The sequence below is a fragment of the Eubalaena glacialis genome, chromosome 4 (genome assembly GCF_028564815.1).
Source record: "Eubalaena glacialis isolate mEubGla1 chromosome 4, mEubGla1.1.hap2.+ XY, whole genome shotgun sequence".
Classification (NCBI taxonomy): domain Eukaryota; kingdom Metazoa; phylum Chordata; class Mammalia; order Artiodactyla; family Balaenidae; genus Eubalaena; species Eubalaena glacialis.
This window is the reverse complement of record NC_083719.1, coordinates 56,515,560-56,526,976: the sequence shown is the minus strand read 5'-3', so window position 1 is coordinate 56,526,976 and position 11,417 is coordinate 56,515,560. Positions and strand designations below refer to the sequence as shown.

General features: G+C 45.0%; 1 protein-coding gene across 1 annotated transcript in view; it reads right to left on the bottom strand.

Annotated features, from left to right (window-relative positions):
* MAP1B (microtubule associated protein 1B) overlaps positions 1-11,417 on the bottom strand; it is a 91,299-nt gene that overhangs the window by 12,529 nt on the left and 67,353 nt on the right. The window contains exons 3-4 of the mRNA XM_061189341.1: positions 9,505-9,587; positions 6,881-7,021 (exon numbers count right to left, since the gene is read on the bottom strand). Coding sequence (XP_061045324.1) covers positions 6,881-7,021; positions 9,505-9,587 — 224 coding nt within the window. The remainder of the gene's footprint in view (positions 1-6,880; positions 7,022-9,504; positions 9,588-11,417) is intronic.

The window sequence follows — 11,417 nt, the reverse complement described above, 5'->3', positions numbered from 1 at the left end:
AGGTATTACAGGATCACTGGATGCACACAGGGCAAATGTCAGAGATGTTGGTTGGTAAATATTTCCATACTGGTAAGTGAACAGCCTCTGTCCTGACCACTCCTACCATTCCCTTCTCCCTCAACTCCCTACTCCGCTACCCCCGCCCCAAGCACCTCCCCCTCAGACCTCGCCACCATCTGTTCTTGCCCAGCAGGGAATCTTCAGAACTCTGCTCCACTTCTAAGACTAGTGACCATCTGGATGATCAGTGCCTGTGTGGTTATGAAATACTCTGGATACAACCCCTGGGTACTTGCCATGCAAAAATACCCTTTAAAAAGTAACAAACTATCAATCACAGGGGATGGCTCGGTGAGTCATTTCACCACTGATATAAAATGTTTTCTTTTATTCCACTGGGCTGGGCAAAAAGGACTGATGACACATTAAATGAATTTTGATATAGTGCACATGGTGTCAATTTTTAGAATTTGGTAGGTAGAGAAGAAAAAATTTGGTGGTTTTTTTTTTTTTGCATCTTGGAGACAGGAAGTTATAGACTGCACATTACTACAAAAAATTACTGGTTCTGGCATCAGTTCACACTATGTAAAGCATGAGTAGTTCATCCAGCAGATTCTCTGCAAATACAGACACTCTGAAACCAAGATGGTCAGAGCAGCTGGATAATTATGTGAACAAGTAGCCAAAATTTGTCCCCCATTTGCTCTTGTTTGAATCCAAGGTGAGATATTCTACTCTATTACAATTCCTGTTCTTTTCAGGGCAAGCTGGGCATGAGTGGCTAAAATCAAATCTGGCTGAAAAGTTTTCAATACATTGTTTAGTACTGCAGGATGGGAATGCAGAAGAGTTAATTGGGACCAAAACAGAGACTGTGACTTACTTAATGAAAATGCTGTTTTCTTTCTCACTCCATATTATGGCCCTATGCCTAGTAGGTAGTGAGGGAGAATCATGCCATAAACAACTCCAGTCTTCTTCCTTCAGTTAACAGCAAAGCTCATAAATCAGCTCAGAGTTTCCAGTGAAAAGAGCTCTGTGTCCTTAATGGTAAATGATGAGGGCAAAGCAAAGATTTCATTTGGTCCAGGCATCCCTGAGCCAGTGGGTCTAAACTCTTCCCTTCTAGTACTGGAGTGGTTTTCTCTGTCTCATACAACCTCCTGGATACCAGTATTCTGAGGCTACTAGTATGAATGTTTAGAAGGGTTATAAAATCTGAATTTTCCAATGTTAGATTGCAGTAAAATAGCCATTTTTGTTTTGTTAGCCTATTTGTCCTACATTTTATGTGAAGGGTCACAAAACAGCAAAACAACAAGTCTTTCTTTGACTTTGCTGTCTTCCTCTGACTTGACCATCTTCTACAAAAGGGATAAGAATCAACTATTTTGGAAGCTAAGAAAACTGATAAACAGTAAATGGTAGCCATCCATGGGGGAGTCTTTGCTCAAATTATTTGCTGACCAAAGCAAACATCAGCACCAACTATGGCTTCTTGTCCAGTAAATAGCATAGACCCACATCACCATCACTATAGAACAGTTACAATTGTCTCAATCCTAATTTTCACACAGAGCACATGCAAACTATTCATGTTTTATAACACATTTTTGAGGAGAAATCCAGGATAACTCAAACTGCTGAGTCTTTAATAGTGAAATGTAAAAATTAAGTTTAGTTCATTTTAATTTTTGAAATTCTACCCTGAGGGGTGTGGCAGGTAAAGGTATGATCCAGCTGTGTGCAGGGGGTATTCGGTCACTAGCTCTTTTTATGTGAAGTAGGTAATCATCAAGATCAAGGAGAAGGTAAAAGGACTTGAGGAATACCTCCTTACTTTCCATCTTTTCACCTCTACCCAGAGAGTTTCTATGAAACAAAGGAAATGACCCCCCCAAAGGAAACAAAGCTGTGCAGAATTCTGAGGAAGTCAAGGGCCTTGAAAAACAGCAAAGAGGCTGGTGAATGGAAAACTATGACGTACAAGAGAAAGCAGAAAAGAAAGTCAGCACTGCCAGACAGGTTTTTTTTCAGAGAGGGAAAATCCGGTTCCTTTGGGGAAGGAACAACGTACTGTGCATGAGACGAGAACACAGTCTCAGGCTGGAGAGAACCCGTCATGAAAGAGACAGATGGAAAGGGTCCGGGAGGAGGAGGAAGAACAAGTCCTACGGCCTTGGAGCAGCACAGCAGAAACAAAGCCCCGATGTCCCCCCAGAACCGGCTTCCAGACCTGTGCCAGCATGTACACTGGAGAGAGAGGGCCTCAAGGGCAAAGGCTGGGTCTCACAAGTGCCCGCTCAACCAAGGAGCAGGTGAGAGCAACGAGGAGGAGCCAACAATGTGAGCAGTGACAAGGAAACCTGGGAGTAGGTCTTAGATTTGGAACCTGAGGCTTCCTCTAAAAGAGTTTGGAAATCATCGCCATGATAAATGGTAGCTAGTAGAGCCCGTTATACTAAAAGCTCCTGAATAGGCCAGAAACACGTCTTCTCTATCTCTGTTATCTTTGTTTCCCCAATACATCATCAGGCTCAATCGATGTTTGTTGAACCTCACTGAACTTGGCCAGTTCAATACGTGCTGTCCTCCTGAAGTGGACACTTGGGAAGTGACCAGAGCCCACTAATACTTCTCAAGCACACTGACTGCTACCCTCCCCTTGTTCTTACAAAGACGGGTGGGTGACATGACCAGAAGGAATATTGTTTGGGGCAAAGATAGTCTTTTTTGTTAATCACCTTTTCTAATTAAATGCAGGCATACTGGAAGAGGAAGGAAGATAGATATAGGAAATAAATGACTTTACAGCAGATAATATTAATGAAATAAGATTGCAATTTCTAAACCATAGCCTACTAACCACATTTCCTTTTGTGGTTAGATTACTTGCTTGGCTAATGAGAAAATATAGCAGACAGTGTATCTGTAGGTTTTAGCAAGATGTTTAACAGGATCTCTGCACAGTGTGACGGTAGAATTGGGTGATCTGTAGCCAGCCATATAAATTCTGCTGCTCCATGTCAACCTGGAGGGAGGTCTACGATGGGCTCATTTACGTCCTGTTGGTATTGACTTGAATGAAAATGGTGAAGGCATGCTTATCAAATCTGCAGACAGCATGAAAATAGGAGGCCTAGGCATTGTGGGGTGGCAGAATTAAGACATTTAGGAAAGCTCTTGACATTGGGATGATGATGACTAAGTCAACTCTAACAGAGGTATTCTAAAGGGATAAATGTAAAGTCCAATAAACCAGCTGGGAAAGCAGGATTGGGAGATGGGGCTTATCAACAATATCCATGGAAAAGACTCAGGGATTTTAGTTGACAGTCAAGTGCATTTATCATAAAGCTAAAGAAGCTTAAATTTCAAGGCTCCTCAGTGGCCTGGTCCCCTCCCAAAGTCCTGTACTTAATTGTGTATTAATAATTTTGTTTCCTTTTTCTTAAAGGGAACCCCCCCGAAAACTATGTTAATTACAGAGCTCCTCAGAGCCTGCATCCCTTCTTCACTGACGTTTCATTGTGGATGGTGATGGTCAAAAGTTACTTTTAGACTTACTGAATAGAAAATTGTATTGAAAACTACAGAAGTCACTGACTCTCACAATCCTAACCTGGTCAGTGACCCCTGGAGTATGGTGTCCAGTGTGAGCTGTAGCATTTTAGACAAACTGGACCAAAAACAAACAAACTGAAATTGCTCGCTCCTTCTCCTTGGCCTTAACCTCTAAATGCTAGACCTGGGCCCCCTTCTCTTCTAACACATTTCTCCCTCTAGATTACTTCATCTATTTTCTAATGTGCTGATGGCTTCCACATTAATGTCTCTACCCCACCCTTAGTTCCCCGAGCTCTGGCCTCCTATATCTAATTGTCCGATAACGCCAAGGCACTGAAACATGGCCAAGACTGAGCTCCTGAGTTTCCCCCATCCCCACCCTACCCCGTTTCCTGCCAATGGACAGTGACCAGAGAATGTAAGGAACTTTTAATATCTTGTTTCATGGAGAACACTGAGTAGAACTGAAAGTGATTAATCTGGAGGGGAAAAAAACTGGCAGCACTGGTGAAGGGTGTTTGTTAAGACACTGTCAGGTGGAAAAGGGATCACATTCCTTCCATGAGGATACGATGAGACAAATGAGGAAAAACTTTCTAACAGAGAGAATGAAAAATGTCCCCAGGAGATGGTGATTTCACCATCCTCAGATTTCAGGGAGGGATGGGTTAGCCAGATGACTGTTCTATCTGTAGGCTCTGGTTTTGTCGTTGACCTCCAATGACTCACAAAAGCTGAAGCTCAAAATGCATTGATAATTCTATTTTTCAGTCCATTTATTTTTAGCTCTTCTTGTTAAAAAAATGTGTCATTTTTGGTTTTGCCAAATTGTGTTCCTGGTTTCTCTGGAGTGACTAGTATGTTTCAAGGACTAAATAAAAGGAACAAGAGTAGACATCAAACGGCCTTTAAGATCCCTTAGTTACTGAGTCATTCTGTACTCAAAACCTTTTCCCAAGGCAACGATAGGCAATCACAGCTCTAAAAGCCTGCTAACCATTGGCCTGCTCCAGTGGTTTCCAATCCACTTTGGCTATGGCATCTTTTCTCCAAAGTCCAGAATGTAAAAAAGGTAAAGGCCCAGGTACTCTGGTTGGGACAAGGGGAAGTGAGTGAATTCTACCCTGTGTCTTCCCCTTTTCTTGTCTTCCCCCAGCACCCCTGACACCACTGATCTGGTCTGTAAGGGAAAGTTCTAGAGATCTTTTAACGTGTGTTGAGCATTACTTCTCCAAAGTATCGGGGTGGGGGTTATGGGGCCGGCAGAAGAGAATATGACAGAGCCTCTGGCCTTTAAAACGCCTGCCTGGTATAATGAAAACGTGTGCCCTTCCGAACACGCCTCAGTGATTAGAATTCAGCCCTTGCACGGAACTCCCATTCTCCAGTTAAAGCTGTTTCTTTTTCTTCTGTAATTAGTGGTAAATTCTGATATATGCACAGTCCCTTGTGCTAAAATTCTACTTTTGTGGGCTAGTAAAAATGATTTAAGCAGCAATATTCACAACACAACCTTATTGACACTGCCTTATTTAAAGACAGAGAGAGAGGTATTATTTGGGGTCCAGATGGGTGGATTGTGATACCTCCAGATTTAAAATTCTGGCAATGACAAACCCTTTTGTTTACATATGTCCTCTGTTCTATTTTACTGTAAAAAAAAAAAGACAAACCAATGACAGGGGGGTAGAAACCAACCACTAGAAACTAACTGTGGAACTGCACAGGAATGTAGGAGAGGCACCTGTGTTCACGTAAATGAGCTGAGGGTTCAGGGCTGAACTGAGCCTAGAGCAAGCCGGTTAACCGCCCACCCGTGGTACTGGGCCACGGGGCTGTTTCCAGGCCTCTGCAGCCCTCTCCCTTGCCCAGGCCAAGGTGCTGATAGTATGTGTGACCTCTGAGCTACCAGACAGATGCCCAGCTGGCCCTGGGCAGAACACGAACCTGGGGACACAATCTTGCGTAAGATTCTGACATTACAGTGGTCACACACCCATCTCAGGGCAGCAGGAAGAGTGAGAATTAGAGCTCTGGCTTGGGAATCTCAATGCAATCAAACAAGGTTGTGAGGGAGCCCTGGGCCCTTTCTCACTGTGGGGGGAGCCTGAGCTATCTGCCTCGGGACCCAGATGACATCACAACTTCTGAAAGCTGGAGAAAAATGTTCCTTTTTATTCCTCCCCAGTGAATGAAGAAACAGTGATGTCATCCGATCAGTCTTTCTACAAAAAGGCTCCAGGTGAACCTAATGAAGCTGGGCAGTTTATTTACAGCTCTTGCCAATGATGGAAAGTACACAGAGGCCTCTCTGTGACTCTCGGGGCCAAGGAAGATTAAATGCAGAAAGACAGATGGCCCTTCCCAACGAGACTAAGACGCCGCCATCTCAGGAAGTTCTCAGGAAGATGGTTTTAAATAGATGTGGCAACTCCTCCTGTCAGCACGTCCCTCAACCTCTCCATGTAGAAATCTGCTATCAGCTACGGGCAGCCCCAAGCTGCTATGGTGACAGCCCTGAATTGTCGCTCTAACTAGGAGACAGAGGCGTGTTATTTTGCAAAGAGAAGTTTCCCAACCAGATAAATTCTCAAGCAGAAATAACCAAATTCAAATGTTCGATCTGATTTTACCAAATACCACTAGTATCCTATAATTTTCAAAACTTCACATGTATCATCCTTGAATAAGATATATTCGTTAGAAATATTAATGATCAGGCTTCAGTCCAGCTACTTTAACCATCCTTCTCTTGGGGCATGGACATGTCCCATAGACACACCCCATTTTCCTACATGCCTCCCTTTCTTGGGCTATTCAAGCAGCCCAAGTTCAAACACTGGGGCCAGGCATTAAAAGTAAGAGAAATCAGAAGTTATTTGACCAGGATAAGTAAGTACATGCACTGAAAGAGATCAGGGCAGTTAAATCCTACCCAAAATCCAAGAGATCTTTGGAGTATTTCAGAAAACAGGAAACCTGGGTTTTCTTTTGGACTCTTGTCATTCCAAGTTTCTCCATCATCTCTGCCATCTGTAAAATGCTGACTGTTCCAACCCCCCTCCATCTGTATCTCGGGCACATTCAGAATGGTTCCAATTAATTATAGATGAGTGCTCTAAATTCCTCGGGTGATGAGCCACAGGACTGCAGGACACTGCACCACGCGGTTTTGCTTATTTCAAAGGAGTGCAACACCCCCTCCCCTCCTCCTTCTATCTCCCACGAGCGCTTTCAAAGATCAGCCTAAGGCTACAACAATAACCGAGCAACTGTAAAGCTTGGATACTCCCAGACAGGAGCCTACCTCTTGATCGGTGAAAATCTCTATGAAGTTCTGGAAGGAGAAAGAGCCGGACTGGAGAATGAGCTCTCCGGTATTTTCAAAGCACTGCCCCGTCAACACGAGCAGCTTGTGTCGGGCGGCGTCCGTGATCATTAAGCGCACCTGAAACAAAGCACGGGGAGCATGAGCCATGGGGGGCGCTGGAATCCCACCTTCAGGATCAGGCTGGCCCTTGGAGCTCTTGAAGTTTCTTACCAACAAGAATTATGCGTTCCCCGGTATTCACATTGCCCCTGGGGTGTTGGACGGAGCCAATGACTGTGGTCACCAGCTGCCCATGAATGCCATTTTCCAAATCTGGCTACCACCAAGACAGTAGTAGGAGTTAACTTTCTCCCCTTAGTTTCCTTGTCTTTTTCAAAGCAGTCTCCACAGCTGGCAATCATTTGTTGCACAGCTGTGCCTACTAGCAGCGTGCATACTAGCAGCGTGCAGTCCGTGAGACATGAATATCTCACAGGCTGACTCATCAAGTACAGTCCAGGTCTCCCAACTGCTGCCTCAGGAAACATAGGTTTCCAGCTAGGGTCCCAAGTCAGCCCCTCCCACCCAGGACCCCTTTCCTGCCAAGCCACACACCGAACACACAGCTCCAAAAGCAGTCTCCAGTGGGAGCAGCAAGGTGCCTAACGTTGAACTTGAACATAAACAAAAGGCTGCCCTGATTGGGAATCTTTTAAATAGAATTGTAAACGGTTTGCACGAAAGAACTCTCTGTTCTTTAAGTGGCAGGGAGCCAGCCTGTCCTTCAGCAGAAATACCACTCCAAGCACCAAGGTTATTCATCCTGAGCCCAACTCAGTTCAGCACAAAGTGACTGCCAGGCATCATGCTAGGCACTGAGGGAGGGATGCAAAGTAAACAGGACGTGACCCACTGTCCCCACAAACCCCAGAGTCCAGGGAAATGCACATGTACCGAAGTAACTGTTCCAGCCCCATCTGCTCCACAGGCAAGCCTGGGTTCCTTAAAGAAATTCCTCATTTTTTCCTTCTTCATTTCTCACAGCCGTTCCAGGCAATCTGCCTGCACATATATTCAACCTCCAGCTTTTTTCAAGTTGTATCTACTTCCTGATTCTGATGGCCAAGGACAGATTGCTAGCCCATCACCTGCCTCACCTTGTACCTTCATGGATTGTCAGAGAGGTCCTGCTGATCTGGAGCAGATGAAATGGGATCAAAACAGGCTATATAATGACAGCCACAAAGTGGAAGCAAACCAAATGTCCATCAACTGATGAATGGATAAATAAAAGTGGTGTACCCATACATTGGAATACTATTCTGTCATAAAAAGGAATGAGGTACTGATATGGGCTACGATGTAGATGACTCTGGAAAACACTACATAAAGTGAAATAAGCCAGACACAAAAGGCCACATATCATATGATTCCACTGTCTGAAATACGTGCTCAGAATAGGAAAATCCATAGAGGCACAAAGTAGATTAATGGTTGCCAGTGGTTGGGGGAATGGGGGTGACTGCTAATGGGCTTGGGGTTTTGGGGGGGTGATGGACACATTCAGGAATTAGATACTGATGATAGTTGCACAATACTGTGACTAGACTAAACCCCAATGAACTACATACTTTAAAAGGATGGATTTTGTGGCATGTGAATTATATCTCAATTTTTAAAGACAAGCTACAGTCACAGAGAGGCTCAGCATGGGAGAAGAGATGCTGTGGATAGTGCAAGCCCCTGGGCCTGTGGCTATTCTAACTAACATCCAAGAAGCAACTCAATCTCAAAGGTATCAAACTGCAGTAAAGACAGTGGGAAATGGAGGTGAAACAATTCTCACCCTGCCTGGGTGAGCAGGGATTCTTGGCATCAGCCTAGTTCCTCTCTTACAGTAGGCTCTGAAATACCCACTCTCTCTGGCAACAATTTCATATGGTGGTAATACAAATATTAATACTGAGAAAAGCCAACATATATGTTTCGGTTGTCATATGCCATGCTCTGTTCTAAGCACTTGACACTTCTGGACACAAAACTAAATGTCAGTGCTATTATGATCTCCATTTTATAGAGGTGGAATGAGACAAAGAGATGGTCAATAACTTGCCCAAGGCCACCAGCTAACAAGTGGCAGAACCCAGGCAGTCTGGCAGCAGAGGCCGTGCTCCTGACAGCTGTGCTGTCCTGCCTTTCAGCAGTGATAAGGGGGGGGGGGGGGGCAGGATGCTCTGAAGGAGGCCTGCATCTGAGAAGCCATTATTCTCCAAATTTGGGTCATGGAGGTCTCAGCCTGAAGGTCTGCAGTCTACTTCCCCTGCTACCTCCCAGCCAGACTCCATCCCAGCAGCCCACCCTCCGGGTACATCCCACATGCCACACCCCCTTCACCTCTACAAAATACTACAGTTCTGGCCAGCGTCTTCCACTCTGTCCTTACTGAAAGGGGCAGTCTCGGGTGGTACTGATGCAGAGAACCAGCCGCTGACTAGGGGTACGGAAGCATCCCTGGACCCAGAACCTGTCTCTCCCTTGTCCCTCTCTTGCCACCTGCCCAGCCCCTCTCATCAGCTGGGTCTCCGTCCACTGTGTGAGGCCCTGCGGGGCCAGATACTTACCTCAGTGCTGACTGCTTCATCTGAGGGGTTGATCAGGACCACTGTTTCTAAAACGTCACTTCTGTGATGAAGGATCTTTTGTCCTGCAGGCACAAAAACACAGACAAAAGAGGAGACCTATAGCTTTTCCGAATTAAAACCGCCCCGTCTGCTTCTGGGACAGCAGAGGCGCCGCCGCCCAGGGCTCCAGGATTCCCCACTGTCCTGGGAAACACAATTGGTGTCACCAAACAAGATGGTCCGGGGCTCCACGGCCTCTCACAACCCTCTAGTTGTCAGGGTTGATCGCCAGGCTGCCTCTGCGCGTTAAGGGCGGTTTTCATCTGAGACAAGGGGTGGATGCCAGTAAAACTCAACAGGGCTCTCGACATTTCCTTTCTCATGGTAATTGGGGATGTTTCTCCGTATCAGCCTTTCTTCTGGTGAGAACGGCGCTGAGATTAACTAGGAGCCTTACTATGAAATGAACGACATCCAGAAACCCCAGCTAACAATTAGCCCAACAACCAGAATGTCTGTCTGAGGCAGGCTTACAGTCTGTTGGGGTATTCATTCATTAATTCACTTGCTCATAGAAAAGTGCAGAAACTGTGAGCAAAGAAAGATGGGAGAACAACTCTCCCTCTGGACAGGGTGGCCAAAAAAAAAGACAAGCAAAGTGGATGGAGACCACGAAAGCAAGGGGACGTGGGGATGGAGGAGCCTGTCTGAGGACGGCTGAAATTCTTCGGGGCTTCTGGCTCCACATCCCTGGCTCCCCACACCTGAAACGTTATAGGAACTTCATGAAACCACCTCCAGCCGAAGTGGTCTGAGGCCTGTGGATGACCTTCTACAAGCGTCTCCCTCCTCAGACAATGAGATGAAAGGGATCAAGCGGATGTATGGCCAGAGTGGGTGATACATGCTCTGGCAGTGGGTGACGGACAGAGCAGCAGAGGGGTGTCCCTCAGACACATGGCTGGGAGACACGTGCTTGGGATGGTAGAAAAGGAAGGACAATGAAACGCTGGTGACAGGAGGAAATGGAATAGAATCTGAGGGAGACAGACACTAAAGGAGAGTATACAAGAGAGGATGGCCAGAAAGCAACTGCTTTCCAGGCAAACAGTTCTTCAAAAAGCTAAAACAGAATTTCTATATGGCCTAGCAATACCACTTTAGGTGAACTGAAAAGAGACTTGTATGTCCATGTTCACTGCAGCATTATTCACAATAGCCAAAAGGTGGAGCCAACCCAAGTGTCCACCGATGGATGACTGGAAAACAAATTATGGTCTATCCATGCAATGGAATATAACTCAGCCATAAGAAGGAATGAAGTTCTGATACATGCATCAATATGAACCTTGAAAGCATGCCAAGTGAAATAGGCCAGACACTAAAGGACAAATGACTGTATGATTCCATTTACATGAACTATCTAGAGTAGGCTAATTTATAGAGTCAGAGAGCAGATGAGAGATTTACCAGAGGCTGCAGGTGGAGGGATTGGGGAGTTACTGCTTAATGGGTACGAGTTTCTCTTTGGGGTGATGAAAAAGTTTTGGGAATAGCAGTGATGTTGCATAACACTGTGAATGTAATTAATGCCACTGAATTGTACATCTAGTAATGGTTAAAATGGCAAATTTTGTTTTATATATATATATCACCAGAAATTTAAAAAAATTATTAATGCAGTGTATCAAAACCGTTGAACAGCACACTTTAAAGGGGTGAATTATATGGTGTGTGAATTGAATCTCAATAAAGAGGTTAAGAAAAAAAGAAGGTGGCTTTAGTTAGGGCTTTTTTCCTTTATATCATCAAGGACCAGAAGTAGTACAGAAACAGAATACGTTGAAATACTTACCACCATCACATTGACAAGCCCATTTTCCTCCATTGTCTTATCTTTGCTAACAGCTAAT